General features: G+C 44.9%; 1 protein-coding gene and 1 long non-coding RNA gene across 2 annotated transcripts; one reads left to right on the top strand and one right to left on the bottom strand.

Moving 5' to 3' along the window:
* Nucleotides 1–7,370: 7,370 nt before the first annotated feature.
* On the bottom strand, nucleotides 7,371–18,342 carry LOC101764564. The gene is made up of 9 exons (XM_004980130.2): nucleotides 18,214–18,342; nucleotides 15,575–15,674; nucleotides 15,107–15,268; nucleotides 11,271–12,725; nucleotides 10,571–11,179; nucleotides 10,362–10,436; nucleotides 9,348–10,268; nucleotides 8,673–9,269; nucleotides 7,371–8,566 (listed from the first exon to the last, which is right to left on the bottom strand). The coding sequence occupies exons 2-9, from the start codon at nucleotides 15,662–15,664 to the stop codon at nucleotides 7,727–7,729; spliced, it is 4,749 nt and encodes a 1,582-aa protein (XP_004980187.2). The 5' UTR covers nucleotides 15,665–15,674; nucleotides 18,214–18,342; the 3' UTR covers nucleotides 7,371–7,726.
* A 1,613-nt stretch (nucleotides 18,343–19,955) lies between these two features.
* On the top strand, nucleotides 19,956–22,223 carry LOC111258138. The gene is made up of 2 exons (XR_002678708.1): nucleotides 19,956–20,440; nucleotides 21,875–22,223. It is a non-coding gene; the product is annotated as an uncharacterized LOC111258138 (long non-coding RNA).
* The last annotated feature ends 468 nt before the right edge of the window (nucleotides 22,224–22,691 follow it).

Below are 22,691 nucleotides of genomic sequence, written 5' to 3'. Positions count from 1 at the left end.
GCAAAGAATCAGCTTTGGGAGCTCTGCCAAAAGCACCCTAAGAGAGTTAACCCATGATGATACAAATAGGAGGGTTAAAAATTACCAACCCCAAACTAAATTTTAGTTCATTAGTCCTCCAAACCCAGCTAACGGGGGCTAATTTCAGACAAGAATGGTAAAAGATTAAAATATCCTCCCACTAAAATTTTATCCTTTAGATGTCTAATTCTAGCCAGCTAAAGTTCTAAATTTTAATTTTAGTCCATCAAATGAACCCTAACATGCACTAGGTGAATGAAAACTATAGGAAATTTGGTAATCGCTCCTCCTGATCCTCTGCCCGATTTTATCCATCCGGTTCTCCTAGTATCTGTATCTGAACATTTACGGAATCCTTATCTTCAAACTTTTAGAAAATCCTTACACGAAGATTGATGCGTATTCCATAAACCTGAATGTATTTTTACAAATCCTTATGATGAAAATTAGGTTCGCAATCCGAGGTGGATGGCTATCGAATCCGTAGACAATTGCCATTTGGTCTCCGGGCCCACCAGCATCCTCACGCTAAACTATCACAGTCAGGGCATGGCCACCGGGCCCATATGTAACTATCACAGGCCTGGTTTGGTTTCGGTTGCTTATTTTTAGCACCCGTCACATCGAATGTTTAGATACTAATTAGGAGTATTAATCGTAGACTATTTACAAAACCCATTACACAAGTGGAGGCTAAACGGCGAGACGAATCTATTAAGCCTAATTAGTCCATGATTTGACAATGTGTTGCTACAGTAAACATTTGCTAATGATGGATTAATTAGACTTAATAGATTCATCTCGCCGTTTAGCCTCCACTTATGTAATGAGTTTTGTAAATAGTCTACGTTTAATACTCATAATTAGTATCTAAATATTCGATGTGACACGTGCTAAAAATAAGCAAAGTGAACCAAACGCCACCACAGGGCATGGCCAACGGGCCGATAGGAGCATGCGATAGCGTGGCCACGTCGGAGAGAGAAAAAGGGCCTGTTCGCTTCAGCTTGTAAGCCGGCTGAAAAACTGAAACGGCTGATTTGTTGTGAGAGGAAAACACTGTTTGGTGGCTGATAAGCCGACTGAATAAGCTGAAGCGAAGAGGCCGAAAAACGTGGACAGACCCAGCGACACTCGTTACTCGTTAGGCACGCGATTCCACGCCGCGGGCCCCACCCGCATGGTCTCGCGGGATCTTGCTGGCTTGCTGCAGACTTCGGCGCGGGCGTGCGGCCACTAGCGCGAGCGAAGGCGGCGCGCATGGCCGCCGTTGCGGACCCCAGGGCCGCGCCTTGCAGTGGTGGATGTGAACGCGGCGCCGCCGGGAACGGGCGACGTGGGAGGGCTCGGTCGCCGTGCGTGGAGGGGCGCGGCTACGAGAGCGCGTCCGTCAAAGCGCGAGGAGCCAAGGAGGAGATGCGCAGCTGCCGGCGGGGGCGAGACGCAGCACTGCCGTCGGTGCGGATGAAAGCGGGGGGTGGCAGGCGGCGCGGTGGAGGCGTGGCGCAGCCACCGACGCGAGGTGGAGCACGGCCGCCTGCGCCCCTGGCATTGCGGTAGACACCACATCCTTCACCCCGTGGAAGACGACGACTGCAAATTTGGAGCTATGCATCGAAATCAACAGAAGAATCTGCTTGCAACTTGTAAGAATCGATCTGCTGCCAGCTCCCTGGAGAGCAGCTTCTGCGACCAGCCATGCATGCCTGGCAAACAGCCCGTAGAAGATGCTCCTAAAGAGCTGCTGACGAGCCGGTGCGACGAGTTGTTGGTCCGCCACCACTCCCAGCACCTCGCCACGGGCTGAACCGGCGGCAATCTGTGCCAAGATGAGACGGAGAAGATGAGTTAAACGAGTAAAACAATTTACCACGCGGGACCCACACTTGTTTGGGGCAGTTTGCTTAAAGATGAACTGTTGGAGCTATTGCCGTTTGGGCTATCTGCAAACTGAGCTGGCAGTGCCACCTAGACATTATAGAGAGAGCCCGCGTTTACCATTGCGGGTGGCCCTCACAGCGCGGCGCATGGGCGGTCAGTGGAGCCGATGCTAGGCGTTGGCGGTGGGAGAGGGATCTGGTGGGGTACTGGGGTGGCCCCTGCTTGTCAGCTTTGGAGGAGATGAGGGATTGAGGCAGGGTAGCAACACGGGGTGGCGCCGGGCCATGTTGGGCTAAGGCCCAATTAGTTCACGTTGGTGTTGTGTGGTGGTTGTTGGCAGACTGGGCGGCGGCTACGTTTTAGCCCTACTAGGATCTTGTAAAATAGCTTTTCTATTTTTATTATGTTATAAACAGTTGGAAAACTTCAATGAAAATTCGAAATAAAATTCATCGCACGCATGGCACGTGCCCTTTGTATTTAATGCATAAATTATTTTTCCAGTTTCGAATTGGAGGAAATTTTGACTTGGGTTGACCCGTTTAAATGCCTTCACGCATTTTCCACAAACATAATGAAAAATTGATATTTTAGCACATTATAACGTTAAACAAAAATGTGGAATAGTCCTCTGTCTCCTCTGGATCGGACCTTCATTGGCACGAGGTGAACCACACGTAACGCATCTCTTGGTTTCTTGATTCCGATCCTCTTCAGTTCTCGATCTCTGATCCACCCTTGGTAGCTGCGATCCATCCACTCCAGCAGCGCCCCTGACATGCACCCCCAATTCTCCATGTAATCCATCAGTTTCTTGGTGAATCCTGTGCCGTTGCTCCAGCCAGCTGGGAAGGCGTCCCACCTCGCGGACTAGCAAACAATGATGCTGAGCCCCACTAGTGGCGCCATCCGGGTGTCCACACCATTCGCCACATGCTCTGGGAAGCGTGAGAGCACGCGCACGGTGGACGTCGTGAAGCTCTTGCCCAACTTCCCGGAGTTCAGTGCACTGACAACCCTCTCCTTGTTCCTGATGTTCAGGAGCACCGAGTTGTACTTCGGTGGGAGAATCATGGTGTCGCTTCTGATCTGTGGGTCGCCGAGCTTGAACCAGACTCCGTTCTGGTTCCTGAAGCCCAGGACGCGGACGTTGTCACCACGGACAGCTAGGGTTGTCTCGTCGTCGGTGGCTTGCAGCTTGACGTGAAGCCACCTCGCCGACGGCTGTCTTTCACCGTGCAGCATCTTGGCGAGCAGTGGGTGTTCTCGGGTGGAAGAAGGGGGGTTGAGCCATGGAGGCCATCCAAGATATATCCTTGGGGTCCGGGTGGTCGGCGAGAAGGCGACACAGATCGGTTATGATTCTGGTGTACACTAATTGGACGTTTCGACTTGCAGTGCCGGATGAGAGAATTTAGTGGGAAAAAATTAGGAACAAGGAAAGTGATGATGAATGTCATGAGTGTTGGCGCAAGCTACTAGTGTTCTCACCAATCTCTTAAATACTCCCTCTGTTCCAAATTGTAGGTCGTTTTGTTTTTTTCTAGATTCATAGCTTAGAAAAGTTAAAATGACCTACAATTTGGAACGGAGGGAACAATTTTTACCTTTGGGTACCAGGTGACATTCACTTCAACTTTGTCGCCGTCAACTTTAAAACTTTTACTAGGAAGTCTATTGGTCAAGTGGAGATCAACATCCAAATGCTTGGCCTCTTGGTTTCTGGAAGTTTCAATATTGAGGTCCGCCTTTCCTGGTGTGTATGGTTGAAGAGGACGCTTGGGACTTCCAAGCTGTCGATGCGCACGATGATTTTACCATGGATGTCCATAGGGATGCACCCATCTTTGAGACGCAGCATGACCTGCATAGTGGCCTCCATGGCATTGGACATCACCGTGTAGGTCAACTCAGCTATGTCGCCGATTTTTTGGATCACGGATGGTTCATCAACTTTGGAGGCGTACGCCGGGTCATAGCAATCCCATTCCCATATGATGGGAGTGATGACTGGGATGTCAATTTTGAGGGAGAAGCACCCATATGCCGTGATGCTTGTGTAGGGTCCAGTCAGCACCAAATTGACCATTCCCTACACTCATGCATATATAGTTTTATTAATATTGCTCGTATATGTGAATAATTCATATGGATCAATAATACCATAACAATACATGGACATGATATATATACCTATTCTCCTCGCTCCTCCTTGTAGATGATCTGGTCTCGTTTCCCATCGAAGATGATGATGGTCGTGCTGATGATCTCAAGGTTGGCACGCATGGCCAATAGCTCCACTAGGGATCGACCATGGCCCTGGGCATCGTCAGCCTCCCTCGGTTGCTACCTGCTTGGGGCATTCGGGGGTTGGGTATGCCAGCCGGCGCCACTGGTCTCCCGGTGTTGGCTAGTAGTGCCATGTGCACCACCACTACCGGTGCCGCCGGCCTCCCCAGATCGGCTAGCTAGAAGAAGCATGTCCACCACCACCACTGCCGCTGGCCTCCCTAGATCGGGTAGAAGAAGCATGTCCACCACCACCACCACTACCACCACTGCCACTGACCCTTGAGGATCTGCTTGCAGTGCTGCTGCCGCCGGTCTCCCCAGATCCGTCGTCGGTGTCATTGGCCGAGGGTGGGGGTGGATGCTAATTTTTGGGCAGGGGTTTACGGAGCATGAGGCAAATGGCTTGTAACTGAGAAATGGGGGGTGTCTCAAGGTATCCTCCACTCTTCCACTTCTACAACTTGTATGACATCTTCCTCCATCCCTATAGGTAATCTTCCACCATTTTCTTGGTTACTTTCATGCCATTGTTGCTCCACCCGAGTGCAATGGAGCTATGGAGAGGGTTCTCCTTGCGGACTTGTAGACTATGATGAGTAGGCCCGCCAGTGCCACCCTGGCACTCATATTGATGCCAGCCACCTGATCTGAGTGGCTCGACAGAACGCATGGCATTCATTGCGAAGCCATTGTCCAGCTTCACATCCATTAGTTTTTTCACGATATTATCACTTGTAACTGAAGCCCTACTTTTGGATCTCGGTGCGATGATGGTACCCTTCGGAGATGACAAATATGCTCTTCTCGTCATCGTCAAGAAGCTTGTGCAGAACATCTTGGTTAGTAAAGAAGCCATGGATGTACACGTTGTCATCCTGCATGACTAGGGTTGTTGACAATGTTGGTCGTCCCTCGCCCTGCTTCACTTGCAGCTTGATGTGAAGCCACCTTGCTGGTTGAGTATGATGCTTGGGGAGCAATGGGTGTTCTCGGGTGGAGTAGACATTTAACAAGTTGTGGCTGTCCAAGATGTCCTCGCGATCCGCATGGTGAGTGAGAATCCAACCGTACGTATTAGAGTAGGCAAAATAGGCGATTTGATCCCTAAACTATTGGCCGACGATCAAGTTCATCCCTCAACTTTCAGTTAGGTCAATCCAGTCCTCCAACTTCAATTTTTGGGTTCAATCTCAACCTTCGTCCTAGATGGCTATCCATGTCGGTATGCCACATCCTTTGAGGGACGAACTTGGCCCTTGAGAATGAAAATGTCTATTTTGCCATTAGAGTACAACACAAGCGATTCCCAAGAGAATGGTGAATCAACAACAACCGGTGACAAATCTTACTATTACTAATTGGAGATTCCTTTTGATGCCTTCACATGAAGCCACCAGGATCTTAGGTCGACGCTCTAGAATTATTTTTAAAATTGTCAAAGAAGCGAAACATCTAGCCATCTATTCGGTAGACTTAAATCATCATAGACATCATATCTATTATGTTTATAAAAAATTGCCACTTATGCCATTATGAAAATAGTCTAAATTAACCCCCTAAATCTATATCTAAATTACCCACCTCTACCATTATATAAAATAAACAAAAATAACCCCTAATCTTCATCTAAACTACCCACTAATGCCATTATTCAAAATAATTTAAAATAACCCCCTAAATTTGCATCTAAATTTCCCACCACTAATATTTTAAAAATAGCTTAAATTAACCCCTTAAATTTGCATCTAAATTACCCACACATGCCATTATTAAAATTTTGGATCCAAATCACCTTCATCATTAAAAATAGATCGAGTGGTACACCAAGATATGATTCTAAATTTTCTATTTTTTGACATTATTGGTATAGAAAATAATAATTAAGATATATACGACATGATATGTATCACCATTTATAAGTATATTGTGGATGTGATTGGAATATATATATTTATGTATTAAATTATATCTCAAACTTAGGGTTTATTAAAAAATTCAAGCACATATATGCAATGCACAGTGAAAAAAGAAAAATTATAAATATGGATGCAAACATTATTAAGTAATTACTAATTACTGTGTATCACAATCGGTTGAAGACAATAATTATATATCCATATAAGTATTGTGTTAGAATATTTAACAAATGAGAGAGAGAGAGAGATATCAAGGTGACAATTTTGATCGTTAACTATGTACCCTCATTTTTTTCAACTGGAGACTTCGCATTAATTTTCACAAGACATGCTAGGAAAAAAGATAAGTACTAGAAATTCTTACAAAAATAAGAAACATCCAAGTATCAATCCTATAGATCTAAGAATCATATTTATAGCCAATGGTCTATTATATTTTCAAAAAAATATCCATCACTGCCATTATAAAAATATTGTAAAGTAAATCCCTAAATGATATCTTTAATTACCCACCACTGCCGTTATCAAAAATAATTTAAAGTAACCCTATAATCTTCATCTAAATTATCCATACTTATCATTATAAAAATAACTTAAAATGTCTTTCTAATTTTTATCTAAATAACCAACGTATTTCATTATTAAAAATAACCAAAATAAACATCTAAATACTAATATAATTATCTTCATATTTATTATATAGAAATATTTAAAAGTAAAAAATATATGATAATTCTGCTATTTTTGATATATATAGAAAAACTAAGTTAAGGTATTTATGCATGATGTGTGTTACTGTGTAGACCTTTTATGCATGTATGGGAGGAAGCGATGAAAAATAATAATTTTTATGTTAAACACAATGTACGGAGGTACATTGTAAAGCTAAAAAAAGTATGAATATGGATGCAAATGTATATATAATAATTATTAATCAAAAGTCAATCACAACGGGGTATTGTGTTAGAATATTAAATAAATAAGAGAGTCATACATAAATAATTTTGATTATTAGTTAGTGAGTCTCGTTTTAAAATTATTAGCCCATGCGGGAGCACGGGTTGATGAACTTTTACTACTAATTGCCAAACAGTTAACTACAAGGGGAAATGAACTACAGTGGTCTTCTTGTGCACTTGAAAATGAAAACCGGAATCCAGTTACTACAAGTGGAAAAAAAGTATCGAAGCATAGCTGGGAAGAGAAAGTTGATTGCAAACTTCAACTGATAGCTCGGAACAAAAGAATGATATGAGGACATAGACCCAGCAGATTGCAACAGCTGGAACAAAGAGATGACAAGTATTATTGTGAACCAAATACCGTTCGTTACATGCTGAACCAAAACACCGTTTACATTTGCATCTGTTTCTTATATTGTCGGTTTACAGTATCGATCAAAGCAAACACTAGCTTAAATGATCACACACAGACTGGACTGGAGGTCATGATTCATATCATATTGTAAAAGAAGAGTAAACACAAGGGGTAACTGATTTGAGAAACATTCAGGGGCCAAGCACGATGATGTCAAAAAAAAAAGGGGGATACAGGTAACCTGATTTGGCGGAGCGACACGCACGGTTCCGCCCAGGTTAGATAGGCTGCTGGATCCATCAAAACCGATGCATCCGTTCAGCGGAGCAGAGGTGAACGACGTCCAGTGCATCTTCTGGGCTCTTGATTCCGATCCTCTCTAGTCGCTCATCTTTCATCCATGTACGGTAGCTGTCTTCCTTCCAGTCCAGCAGGGCGCTTGATATGCGGTTCCAATTCTTAATGTAACCCTCCAGTTCCTTGGTGTGTCCCGTCCCGTTCTCCCAGCCACTTTCGATGTGTTTGAGGACGGGATTCAACTTCGCGGAATCGCAGACCATGACGCTCAGGCACACCAGTGCCACCCTGGCATCGTAGTATTTATCACCACCCGCCACTAATTCTCCTAGGAGGACATGTGGGCGGAAGCGTGAAAGAACGCGCACGGCGTTAACCGCGGTGGTTTTGCCCAGCCCCTGGGTCTCGGAGGCCAGTTTACCCACGATTCCCTCATGGGAATTCACACCCAATATACTGTCGTACCCGTAGCCCCAGTGTAGATTTACTTGAGATGACAACGACAACCACTTTTTGTAGTCTTCAGGGCGGTACCAAAGACGATCTTCGTTCTCGTTTGTGAAGCCATGGACGCGCAAGTCGTCCATCCCGATGGCTAGGGTTACTGAAGTTCCCTCGCCCGCCACTTGAAGCTTGATGTGAAGCCACCTGTCCATTCGGTCGCTGAGCAGTAGTGGGTGTTGTCGGGTGGAGAGTTTGGGGTGTTCGGGACCATCCAAGATACCCTCATGGTCTGGGTGGTTGGTGAGAATGCGACAGAGAGCCATTATGAACCCACGATACGACCTTGCATCTCCGATGGTATACACTACTTCATGTTGATGCTCGTACGTAATTTCTTCCTGCAGTACGGGAACTTAGTTAAGGGAAGAAGGATAGTGATAATAAAGATCTTGAATGTTTGATGCAAGCGACTAACAAGTGCGGTCTAATCTCCTCGATGTTTACCTGTGGGTACCATGTGACATTCACTTCAACTTCGCCACCATCGACTACGTGACATTGGCTCAGAATTCCATTGGCTATGCAGAGGTCGGCTCTCAAATTCTTGATCCCTTGGTTGTTGGAAGTTTCAATCTCCAGGTCCACCTTTATGCGAAGATCCTTACCATATGGCACAGCAAGGACATTCCTAGCCAGCTGAAGAAGGATCATCGAGTCGTTGTCGGTAGAGGAGAAAGACTGACACGTCCTCTTTTCAGGCCTGAAGAGGATGCTCCTGTTGTCTTCTTCGTCTTCGAAGCCATCGATGAGCGCGGTGATTTCACCTCCGATGCCAACAGCGCTGTGCTCATCGTTGAGGCGCAGCTTGACCTGCACAGTGGCCTTTAGGGCGTTGGACATCACTGCGTAGGTCACTTTCGCTATGTTGCCCATATCGTGGCTCATGGGTGGTTTGTCAACTTGGGCAGCGTGCTGGGGGTTATAGCAATCCCATTTAAATACCATAGGACCGGCGTCGGGGATGTCAATTTTGATGGCGAAGCACAAGTACGCCGAGATTCCGGTGTAGGGTCCAGTCAGAACCAAATTCTCCGTTGTTCCCTGCATTCATGTACTGATTGATTAAATATCGTCGCTTGAACGATGTGAAAATGTTGATGTAACACACACACACAGTACCTGTTCTCTTTGCTTGTTGTGCCTGTAGATGATCTGGCCTCGTTTCCCGTCGAAGACAATGATTTTCGTGCCGACGCCCCCAAGGTCGGCATGTATGGATAATAGTTCCACTCGGGGGCGGCCAACAGGGCGGTCAACAGTTTCATCCGGTAGCAGCTGGGTGTTAAGCACGAGGCAAGTGGCTTGTAGCTCCGAAATGGGGTGCGGCCAATTATCAGAGTTACTACTCTTCCACTTCTGCAGGTTGCGTGACATCTCCCCATATTTCCGCACATAACGATCCATCAGTTGCTCGGTGAATCCCGTGCCGTTGCTCCACCCACCTGCAATAGCGTCGCGGAGAGGATTCATCCTTGCGGACTCGCAGACCATGACGATCAGGCCCGCAAGTGCCACCCTAGCGCTCTTCTCACCATCCACCTCAACATCTGGGTGGGTGGAGCTCGACAGCCGTCGCACAGCTTCAATCGCGAAGGACATGCCTAGCCCCTCAGTTACCAGTTTAGCCGTGGCTTCGCTGCCATCTTGGACGTTCAGTATGGTGTTGTATGTGAGGCCCCAGTATAGGGGGTGGGGATTGTATTCATCTTCTGGGATCATATTGACAGTACTGTCCTTGGTTTCGAGAAGCTCGTAGCAAACTCCTTCCTGGTTCATGAAGCCATGGACGTACAAGTCGTCATCCCGTATGAGTAGGGTTGTCGACAATGTTTTCTTGTCCTCCACCACTTCTAGCTTGATGTGAAGCCATCTCGCCGGTTGTTCAGCACGCTGCTTGGCGAGCACTTGGTGGTACAGGATATCCTCTTTGTCTGGGTGTTCGGCGACAAAGTGACGTAGATGCGTTATGAATCGAGTGAACGACACTGCATCTCCGATGGTGTACCCCAAATCAGGTTCACGCACAGATATCATTTTGGCCTGCAGTACGGAAATTTAGTTAAAAGAGAAGGAAAGAGATCGTAAATCTCATCAAAGTTCGGTGCAAGAAACTATTATAGTGGTCACCATTACCTCCACTAGGTGACTTGGTTCCTGCTCGCGAACCTCTCCAATGGTTTGCTCCGGTGGATGACTTGGTCGTGAGATCTGTAGTATAATATAATTATAGATCAAATAGAGGACATGACTATTCGTTTAAAAAAGGGGAAAGTGGAAATGGTCTTCCATGCATGTCCGGTGCAGCAGCTAGTGCTCTGCTCGCTAGTCTATTCAATGTTTACCTCCGGGTACCAGTCGATGTCCACTTCAACTTCGTTGCCGTTGCCGTCTGGGCTACTTTGACTCAAAGTTCTATTGTCAAATTTGAGAGCAACTTTCAAAGGCTTGGGCCCCTGGTCGTTGGAAGTTTCCGTCTTCAGGTCCACCTCTATGTGGAGCACCTTACCACATGGCACCGCAACCACATTCCTCGCCAGCTGAAGAAGGAACCACGAGTCGCCGGCGGGGGAGAAACACTTACCTGCACCTTGTGTCGGGTTGAATAGGATGCTACCGACTTCGAAACCATCGATGCGCGCTTTGATTTCACCATGGACGTCATTGAGAGTGTGCCCATCCTTGAGCCTCAGCATGACCTGCTGCACAGTGGCCTCCAGGGCGTCGGACATCACCGCGTAGGTGACCTCTGCTAGTAGCTTGCCGTCCTTATCTTTGATCTCGCCGTAGGAGGGGTTCACGGCATCCACTTTGTCGGCGTTACTTTGGTCATAGCAATCCCATTCGAATCTGGCGGGATTGGCTTTTGGGATGTCAACTTTGATGGTGAAGCTCGCGTACGCTGAGATGCCTCTGTAGGGTCCAGTCAGCACCAAATCCTCCATTCGTCCGACCTGCATGCAAGCACTGATTGATTAATATATATGCTCGGATGTGAAAAGATTTATATGGATGGATACCAGACATTAGGCATGATATATATACCTCTTCTCCTTGCTTCGCGTGCTTGTAGATGATCTGGCCACGTTTCCCGTCGAAGACGATGATTTTCGTGTCAACGACCCCAAGGTGGGCATGCACGGCCAACAGCTCCACCAGGGGTCGGCCATGGCCCAGGGTGTCGTCAGCCTTGCCGGTGTTTTGCTTGTTGGTGCGGCCACCGCCTTCCCCTCTGGTTGGGTCGTTGTTCCCGTCAGCATCGCCATCCTCCTTGGACTTTCCAGAATTTTCTTGTAGGTTGCTGGTGTTATTGTTGTTTTGGTTGCCGGTGTTACCGTCAGGTCGCCCTTTCGATCCTTCACCAGCATCGTTAGATGGGGAAGGATCACCGTTGCCATCCTCCTTGGAAGATGTGGAGGGATCAGAGTTGCCATCGTCATTACCTTCTTCGGCCTTACCGTTATTGTTGCCGTTGTTGTTTTGGTTGCCGGCGTTAGCGCCAGCATCGCCAGATGTGGAAGGATCAGGGTTGCCATCGTCATTATTACCTTCATTTTTAGGTAGAGGTGCGTTGAGCACGAGGTGCATGGTTTGTAGCTGCGGAATGGGATCCGTTACCCACGTCTTCAAGTTGATATAGTTTTCACTCTTCCACTGCCGTAGCTCGCGTGACGTGTTACTATAATAACAGTCCCACACGTATTTACGCATCAGTTCCTCCTTGAATCCCTCGCCGGTGCTCCACCCACGTGCAAAGGAGTCGTAGAAAGGATTCATCCTTGCGGACTCGCAGACCAGGACGATCAAGCCCCCCAGTGCCAGCCTGCCGCTTATCATACCAGCCACCTCGGTATCTGGGTTGTGCTCTGACAGCCTGCGCACGGCCTCCATAGCGAAGTCACGACCCAGATGCGCGCGGCCCAGTTCGTGCACAACTTCATTTCTAACTTTCGTTGTTTTGTCTTTTGATGTAAGATCGTCTTTTTTTGTCTTTTGATGTAAGATCGTTTTTTTGTCTTTTGATGTAAGATCGTCTTTTTTTGTCTTTTGATGTAAGATCGTTTTTTTGTCTCCCAGCAAGGATGGGTAACTGACCTTCCACTGTAGGTCTTGGATGTTAGCACCGTTATGACCCTTCGGGATAATGGCTTCGCTTTTGGTTTTGTCGTCGATAAGCCTGTACAAATTTCCATTTCGGTCCATGAAGCCACATACGTATAAGCTGTCAACCCGCATGATTAGGGTTGTCCACGACGGTTCCTTGCCCTCCTCCACCACTTGCAGCTTGACGTGAAGCCACGGCGGTTCTTCACCATACTGCTTAGTGAGCACTGGGTGTTGTCGGCTGGATGAGAGATTTGTTGAGAATTTGTCCAAGATGTCCTCGCGGTCTTTGTTGTGCTCAGCGAGGATGCGACGTAGAACCATTATAAACTCAGTGAACGACATTCCATCTCCGATGGTGTACACTACAGTTAGATTGCCAGACACCGTTGTGACCTGCATAACGGGAATTCAGTTAAAACAAGAAGGAAGGTGATAGTAAATATCTTTGACAGAATAGCTGTTTTTAGGCTAGTCCCAGTGCAAGGTCTCATTGCACTGTTTCCAAGGATGCCACATCATCCCATGAGGTGTATTCTCATGAATAAAACAGGGAGTCCCAGTACACAGTTTCATTTCACGATTTCATAGGATGCCCATGACATTTAATTGTGAGGAATGTGATTGGATATGGTTAGATGAAATGAAACTCTATAGCCCCCAATGCAAGTTTCAATAGGTTTCATAGTCTTGGAAACAGTGTATACACAGTTTCATCCTGATGAAACTCTTTCCCTCTCTCACTTCATAACTACCATGCCATGCCATCACACATGCTGATGTGTCACCGTATTTAATGTGCATGAAACCTCTATGAAACTCCCACTGGGATTAGCCTTATTGTTCGGAAAAATAGCTGTTTTGTCCTTATCGACAAGGCTCAGTTTTATCCATCAGCTAAAAAACGACCGTTTCAGCATTCAAACTTCTCCACACGGCTCAGTTTAATTAGTATTTCCTCCTAAGTGTTTCGTCCATGAGCTATGGTTGGTAAAATAATTTTTCTACCCTCTGAATGCAAGGTACAAGCGGCTACACAAGAACATCCACTTTATACTACAGGGAACCACTCGACCTACGGGATAAGACAGCCTCCGGATTTTTTTTAAGCCTAGGCCTTGACCTGTGCTTTGTGCTTTGATTATAGTGATAGACGAGGAATTGTTTTAACCCCAGCCTGAAAGTTAGTTCCACGGGAAGTCGACCTAGGACTTGAGGAGTGCTACTGAGGCCATCTATCCAACTCAACAAAAGACCTGTCCGCTACTACAGGGAACCACAATGCCAAAACTTGTGAAATTCAATATTTATTAAATGTAAATACCTATTATGGAAAATCGTTGGCATTTTTTCTTCAATGGATTATTCCATGTCACTTCTATCAACATGCTTTTTCAGCCTAATATAGATGTCCCTATTTTTAGCGTATTTTCTAGTAATATATATTGGTTCACACACACAAAGATGACAAAACATAAGCATAGCTTCTATCTACAAAATTTTTTCAAAAAAAGAGATTATTACGCATGTATGATAAATCTGAGGCTCTCCAAATGATAGTATTTTTTCGCACAATATTATAATTCCTATCGAGCTAGATGGACTAGTTTCTCAATTTAAATTGGATTAACTCAGTCCTAAAAACGGAATTTTGATTCAGTTTACTCAAGCACTCCCTCCTTTAAAAATTCAAACCCTAAGTTAAATTCCTCCAACTTTGAATAGATTTATAGAAAAAATAATAACTTTATTTTACGAACCATAACTGATTGGATGTTAAGTTGGTGATGAGGTGTACCCACATGTCAAAACATGTATGATGAAAGACTAAATTGATATGTGTGGAGAAGTTGAAAGACTGAAACAATCATTTTAATAATTAATAAAGAATTCTGAGTCTAAGCTGAAAGATCAGGGACAAAATTGGCTATTCCGCTGATATATTTATTTTGGGGGTAGCAACTAGTGGTCGCTAATCTCTTCAAGAGAAAATTCCTTATTTGACGATGACTCAATTCTTTTCTTGACACTGAAAAATTTTCTACCCCGTGTATTACACCTTGTTCTATCTTTTATTCCTTAAACAACCATCAAATCACCTCCACAACTCATGAAAAGTTTTTTTTTGACAATAGAACAAGTGAAGATTAATCCATTTTGCTTAAAAACATACATGTACCTTTTCTGTTTTCAAATTAAAACTCACCAAATCTAACAACTTTTGAAGCATAATTGATTTTTTTTGTATGAAAATACTTTCAAAAAATTATGGAGATGTAGTCATTTATAAAAATATTTTCCATCATAAGTTACATAGAGAATTACAAGGTTCTTCTAAAATTTCCCAAGTTCACAGTTCCTCATAATTCTCTATGTAAGTTTTGCTAGAAAATAACTTAATTAGTTACTACATATGATGTGAGAAATATTAGTTATTTTATTATAATTTTTACAAGTTTTTTGGTGCCATAAAATTTTAGATAATTTATAAAAGTAGCCTAAATTGGTCAATTTTATTTGAAATCATACAGGTAAATGTATCCGAAATAAAAATGGGTTCATATTTATTCATTTCATCACTACAAAAAGTTTGATGATTTTTGAAGGTGATTTGAAGATTGTTTCACTTGACTTAACTAACATAATTGTTGGAAATGTCAAATAAGAAGTGAAAGTTAGAAGTTGGTGACATTTAGGAAAGAAAAACTTTTCTGGATCAAAGAATTGAGTCATCTTTGAGTGTCAAATAAGAAATTTCCTCTCTCTTCAATGTTTACCTCAACGTGGCGATGGAGGTCTACAATTTTCCCCTTAGGAGTCGTCCCTTCAATGTTTCCCATACCGATGGTCACTTCAACAACATTTTGTTTGTCGACTTCGTGAGTTGTACTCTGAGTATTTCCATGCTCAAATCGCCGATTGATGGAAGTATTCCCCACCTGCATGTGAAACACTTCGTTATGTTGCACCGCAACCGTATACTCAAGCCCGCCATTCACCTCGTGGTGCTCGTGTATGTCACCGATCTGCGTGTTGATTGTATGCGTGTCCACATAGCTGAGCTGCCCATTCTCCTTTTTAATGAAACGGACCCGCACTTTGGCCTCGAACATCGTCGGGGTGTTGCAATTAGTACACGAATTTAATTTCTTAGTGACAATTAGGAAAGAAAAAGTTTTTAGGATCAAGGAATTGAGTCATCTTTCAGTGTCAAATAAGAAATTTCCTCTCTCTTCAATGTTTACCTCATCTTTGACATTTCCTCTCTCTTCAATGTTTACCTCATCTTCGGTCGCCTCTGGAATCCTCAGCTCAGTAGTTTCCACATCTCCCATGGCTGTTCCACTGCAGTACACGAATTTAATTTCTTAGTGACATGGGGCTAGCGTAGAATAGAATTTTTTTTAGTACGGCGTACTTCCCTTTACCACACCCTCTTGACAAATCCCAATGTGCGTTTAGTAATTTGCTCATCATATGTACCTTAATCCGGAGCTTGAATCCACCTAGCGAGCTTGGATCCACCTAGCTAGATCCATCCAGCTAATATTAGCTCTAACTGATCCCTCCCAGCTAGCTAGCTAACAACTATCCAGCTAACTGCCCACACCCAGCTAATTATTAGTTTAAGCTCACTCAAGTAGCCAGTGCCTCTCTACCCCAATAATTCCACCAAATCTTTGTTTCCTATGTCCACCCCACCAAGTAGCGATGCTGGCCAGGCTTGCCAGGTGCAACACCGCTTTGTTTGCTTCACGTATCCAGGCAGCCAGGTTCAGCGGAGATTTTGATTGGTTCGCTGTCCGGCTAACGTGCCGCAACCTTTTCTCCTCCGCACGCTCGCCGAAGCGACTCATTCTAGCACTGCGCGAGCCAGGGCTAGTGGAAACGCCCGATTCCCACGTTTCTCCAGAGCCTGGCCACGGGAGTGCCTTTGCACGTAGCGAGCCTGTCCCGATCCCAGGCCGGATCAGGCAACCAAGTTTGTTGAAATACAATAAGAATGAAAGATGGTTTCAGGAGGTACATTCCTAAAGATGTTATTCTTAAACGACATAATATACTTTTGGCAAGAATTTTATTTAATCTCATTATGTGCTTTATTATCAAAATAATATATAGTGTCTTGGCTATTGCCGTAGCGTTAGCACGTGCATTGTACTAGTTACATAAGGGTTTGGATAAATAATGAGTTTATAATATTTTGGCATAAAGCTAGAAACAATAGCTTGAACTAAATCACTGCTTGGGAACTGTGTAGGCAGTGTTTGGTTTTTGGGATGGAACGGAGCGGAACCATCGTATGCCGATTTTACTAGTGTTTGGTTTACTAGTCTATCAACCTGTGCTCCAGCACATGCTAATAATTTTAAGAGTCACTATATTAGAAATTATTTAAAAATTAGACCCCATAGCTATTAATAAAAAATATTTACCTACATCTCTCTCATTTATTTAATATTCTAACATAATACTCATCTCTCTCATTTATTTAATATTCTAACATAATACTCATATACATGTGCACTTATCTTTATTCACTTGTGATTGACTTTAGTTAGTAATTATCTTATACACTTTTTTTCGCCGTCATACTTTTTTAACCTTTTATCGCACCTCCATACATTGTGTTTCCCATAAAAATTAGTATTTTTCATCGCTTTCTTCCATGGTCTACATGGTAACACTTATCATGCATATATACCTTAACTTATTATTTTCATATTAGTAATGGTATAAATATGTAATTTAGAATCATGTATTGATTTACTTTTGGATATTTCTGTATATGAAGATGAGGATAATTAGATTAAGATTTAGGTATTTACTTAAGGTTATTTTTAATAACGGGTTATTTTTAATAACCGCGTAAGTTAGTAATATAGATACAAATTTAGAAAAGTTTTTTAAATTACTTTTTAAATGATATTTATGGGTAAGCTAGATGGAGATCATAGATTAGTTTAGATTATTTTTTATGATGTGACTAATTTAAATATAGGTTAGCGGTATCTAGACGCGCCCCAAATTCCCAACATCATGCACCCGTTTCCTGTCCGGCAGTTTCAAAATAAAGGGCAAACAAACTTGTGGTCCATCCATTAGGCGACAGCGAAGCTGCCGTCCTTCGCAGAGCCCACGGTGCCAACAGGGATGGCGCAGGACGACGACAAAGTCCACTCCAAGAACCTTTATCACGCGTGCGTCAACGAAGGTAAAAAACCGAGAGCTCTGTTGTGTTTGATTACATGCCATTAAGGACTAATTGTTGTTAATCAATCAAGATTAGCATCGGTTACAACTCTTTGTTCACAATTAGGATGTGTTACTGCTTAATTGATCAGATTAGATCTTAACTATGGTTAGTTAGTGCTCAAGTGTACCAATTAGAACCAAATTCGCCCAAATTATGCGCAAGTGGCTAGCAAATCGTGAGATTAAATGCACATCAGCAAGTTGAAGGAGAGAAATCAAAATAATCTCACATTCATAAAAAGGGAAACCCCACGTTCGAGTAAATACCAAAATCAGAACCGTAGCACATAGCATCTCCAATAGATTTGCTATATTATATTGCTATCCTTAAACCTACCAAACGCCTAGAAAACTGCTCCAACAATATTGCTATATGAATTGTTATCCGTAAAATTTTTAGACTATGATCTAAATTTCCCTCTCCTATATGCAAATATACCAATTTGCTAATTCCTCCTTCCACTAGCGGGAGAGCCAACCGCTCTATAGGTTGAAGCTTCAGCGCCGCCTCCATCGCCACCCCCCTACGCCGCCGCCGTCCTTCCTACCTCGGATCACCGACACCACCATGGAAGGGGACGAGCCCCTTCCCGCAGCCCCTTCATCACCCATCCCATGCCCTACTGACCTTGAATCGGCGATGATTTGTAGGCAGTGGCTCGTCGATTTGGCCGCCGGAGGATCTCGAGGGGGAGCGCCGTTGTGCGGCAAGCCCCGCCGGCCTAGCAGTGCCGCTCGCTGCCACCACGCGCAGCGCCTCCAGCCGCGGCCCCACGTAGCGCCGCGAGCCGCTAGCCGCGGCCGCCTCCGGTGTGCCGCTGCCTCGCTCCCCTCCTTCCCAAGCTCTAGCGGCCACTCTTGTAGAGGCAGAACAAGGGCCGACGCTGATTCGAGTGGAACGTGGCGGAGGAGCATGGCCAACGGTGATTCAGAGCGACGCAGCTCGTCGATTCGCGCGGAGGTGTAGGGGCTGGCAGCGGGGAGCCTAGTCGGTGGAGGACGAGGTGCCGCGGGAGGGATGCGGTGGCGGTTCGAGCTGAACTGGTGAGGTGGGGAGTAGAGTGCGGCAGGGTCGGGAGCAGAGTGCGGCGGAGGGCCAGGAACAGAAGGCGGCGGGGGAGGAGCAAACGACGGTGGGGGATTTGTGGAGACGACGGGGGAAGGAGGAGGATAAGAAGGGAGGAAATGGTTGCATTTGCATATTAGTCTCTTAAAAAATATTCCACTTGCGGATTAGTCCATGGAAGAATTATAGATATCTAGTTTACCAAAGTTGTTGGAGAAGTGTATAAGAGTTATATAAAAATCTTAAAACAAATTTTTGATCCTCGAGTTTACCAAACTGTTGGAGATGCTCCAAGGACTTACCTGGTTGACGGGAATGCATTGTGCGTGTGTGGTGAGTGCTGCTGCTTGTGGACGTCCTTATTCTTCTAATCTTCTCGACCGACTTAAGTTGCAGTCAGCTCGTCACAATCACCTCGAATCAAACAGACCGTCGCGCGTTGTGCCGGCGTCTGGCTTCAGAACTTCCACAGCTGGAGGAGAAGCAACCCGTGAAAGGTGGCTCGCCGTCGTTGTTGTTGGTCGCTGCCAGTGTCCATCGCCGTGCCTGAGATGCGATCGCCCCGCCAACGCAGCGCGGCAGAGCCCCTAGCCACCGTACGGTTGAGATCTTTCGGTGTTAGCCGTGGGCAGAGGATGCAGGCCCAAATGAAGCCCGTGTGTGTGGCTGGGAGGCAAATCAGACTGAGGCCTTGTTTAGTTGTCAAAGTTTGGAGGTGCCAAATTACTGTTACAGCACTGTAGCATACTGTAGCGTTTCGTTTGTATTTGTAAATTATTATTCAAACATTGACTAATTAGGCTCAAAAGATTCGTCTCGCAAAGTACAACAAAACTGTGCAATTAGTTTTTAATTTCGTCTACATTTAGTACTCCATGCATGTACCGCAAGTTTGATGTGATGGGGAATCTTCTTTTTCATAGTGATAAAGTTGGAAGTTGGGGGTGAACTAAACAAGGGCTGAGCCAGATGCGGCTTGTGTTTTTGGATTGGGCTAAGAGACCAAAGTTTGCGCTAATATTTAATTCGGTGTGTAATTTAGGCACTTTAATTTTGTATATAATTTTGCACAACAAAAATGATTTTCTCACAGCAGGTTAATTAGATAATTTTGCACCCAGAGCGCAATTCGTCGAAGAAAGTTATACTATGTATCGCACTGTTGTATGGGTGTCTAATCAATCGGTCGACGACCTTAGGATTCAATCCTAAGAAGGCCGGTCAGACTATTTAACCCCGGCATCCTTCTGCTATGAGTTGCGAGCGGACTTGAGGACAGAACCGATTGCGCTTGCTGTATGACCCCTGCTGCAAAATGGTCCAAAACACCAACAGATCTACCCGGGGCTCCAATATGGCTTCCTATAGCTAGTTTAGGGCCCATTCGGTTAGCCTGAAATCCATCCAGGAATCGTTCCAGCTGATCAAAGCTGGCTAGGAATCGTTCCAGGCAACGGTTCCCTAGGAACCGAACGGCCCTTAGGGCCCATTTGTTTCGGTCGGAATGACCTGGAATGCGTCCCAATTCGGACGGATTGGAATGGCTTGGAATGGAGTCAGACCTCAATAAAAATTGTTGTTCGGTTGATCTCGTCCCGAACCAAATCTGGGCCGGCTCGGTTTTACTCCTTCAATCCCCACCTCCAACCCTCTGAAACGAATCCTCACGCGAAACGACGGGCGGCAGTGCGAGCTAGCGACGCGTGAGGCGACGAGGCGGCGGCGCGAGGTGGCGGCGTGGCGGCGCAGCACAGCCCGGACGGCAACCCTCTCCGCCATCTTCTCACCGGTAAGGTGCCGCCCTATCTTCCTTCTCCTCTCCCGTCCTCGTATTCTTGTTCTTGATGTTGCCGAGTTGAGATCCGTAGCGACTTCTTGATGGCCGTGCTTGGGTGGGCTGAGAATTGGCTCAGTCCCTACCTACGGAGGAGTGGGAGTGGCGCGGCGACGCCATGGGGCTGAGCGCCGGCATGGAGTGGACGAAGGTGGCTGTCTTCTCGCGGTCGTGCGAGTTCCTGGAGGGGCTTTGCACGTAGTAGATGGGGCGCGTGCGCGGCGGGGCGCGCGGTGACGAGGACGGCGCCAGGCTCGTCACCTCCGAGTCCGTCTTGTTGTGCGGCATCTTGCCTAATTTCTGATTTGCCTGGTGCTGCTGCTACAGCTTGCAAGAGCTGCAGCAATGGCCTGGCGTGCTCTCTGCTTGATGTGGCCAAGAAAAGAAGGCAACGAGTAGCAGCGTTAACTAACTAGTCGTAATAAGAGCGGCGAGACAACAGCCTAATTAAACAAAGGCAGCCATGGAAATGAAACGGAGAGGAGAGGGCGTTAGTTGGCTGAAACAAAACCGTCGGTGGAGTAGAAAAGAGTGTTGGTGAGAGGAGTGAGGGCAGAAGAAAGGAAGCTGCTGCTGCTGTGATGCTGTCTCCTTTTGCTTTCACCAGCCTACAGCCTAGAGATAGAAGAGAGCAGAGCTGCAGTAATGGCCTGGGTAGCTTTGAGTTAATAAGCGCTCCTTGCATAAAAGATAATGAGTTAGTAATTTAATAAGCTCTTTTTGTATAAAAGATAATAAGTTAATAAGCACTCCTACTACTGTTTCTGTTAGCAAAATTTACAAACTACTTTGTATGTCTTGGAAATCAAGAGACCCCAAGCATAGAAAACTCTTTTCAGGAAGTTGGATGGTCATTCTAAATTTCAGGACCATTTTTACCCATGAGCTGAATTCTGAAATGGTTCTGAACCACGAGCTGATGATGCTGTTTGTGTTGATCGAGAGCTGGATGCACTTAAGATGATGCTGCCCCAATCGTACTAGTTTAAGCAAATTCTATTGCCCCAATCATATCACAGACTCACAGATGCTAGATCTATTGCTGCTCATGCTAATTCACAAAAGGATCTCCAAGTTTTCACTGTAGTGGTTTCTTGATGCAAATTGATCATACTGTCATGTGTGGTCCTACAGCAAAATTCGTCCATGTCAAGTTATTTGTTTGCTTAATTAAGATGCTAATGTTACATTAGCATTCAAAGATGCTAATGCTAGTATTTGCTTTAACTATTACATTGTATCTGTTCTTGGATAGAAGCTTTTGTTCTTTTTTGTTAGTATACTTGATCTACAGTATACTTTCAGTTAGCAATGATCCTGTTGGACCTTTTGGGATCCAATTTTGACAGAAAAAAATGTACTGACAATGTTTCTGAGCTACAATTTCAGTTTCTGGGATGTGCAACTTTTTGGCCAGGAGATTTCACTTGGCTGCTGAGGATGCTATGCTGTTGAGGACATGTGCAGTCCTAATGAAGTGACATGTGCGCACAGTTCTATTTGGAATGAGCTAAAGAAGTTAGCAGACTGCATACCTTTATGCTTCCATTTTGTTAGCGTGGATCTGTGGTGACTCAGTTGTCATTGTGTAGCTAATTTCGATTTTTTTCTTATTTTATAAAAAGGTGCTTGCTCCATATCCAAATGTCAGACACCGGCCTACTGCTAGCTCACTGGACAAATTTGATGTATTGTTTTGGTGAAATGGCTCTGTTGAATACAAATGATCAAGAACAAATTTGTTGCTGGCCAGATGGATTGATTCCATCTCTGCCAGATGGATTGACTTATTCATTTTGAGTGGATCAGTAGGATTAAATCCTGACCGGATTGAGTGACACGGGTGAAATTACTCAAATCGGGTCTGGAAGTAATCCTGGCCGGAATCCAATCCGACCGAAACAAACGAGGCCATAGGGGTTTTAGGTTTAAGATCCAATAGACCCATCTAGCTTAGCCATTACACTTACGAATATTTAACATTTCATGGGGTTAGATGGTATGTATGTATGCTTGCTCACACGTATACTTCAACCTTTCTTATAACTAATTCAACAATTAGCGAACCTGACTTAACATTTTAGATAGTCTAATTAAATATTTTACAAAGACCAGATAATAGTCATGATTGACATGCTCCTCCACCTTATTTTAACCATCTATCTTTTTTCCAGATATTTTAACCATCTATGTACTATAGCATGGA

The sequence above is a fragment of the Setaria italica genome, chromosome VIII, assembly GCF_000263155.2.
Source record: "Setaria italica strain Yugu1 chromosome VIII, Setaria_italica_v2.0, whole genome shotgun sequence".
Lineage (NCBI taxonomy): Eukaryota > Viridiplantae > Streptophyta > Magnoliopsida > Poales > Poaceae > Setaria > Setaria italica.
This window is presented reverse-complemented; position numbering and strand designations above follow the sequence as displayed.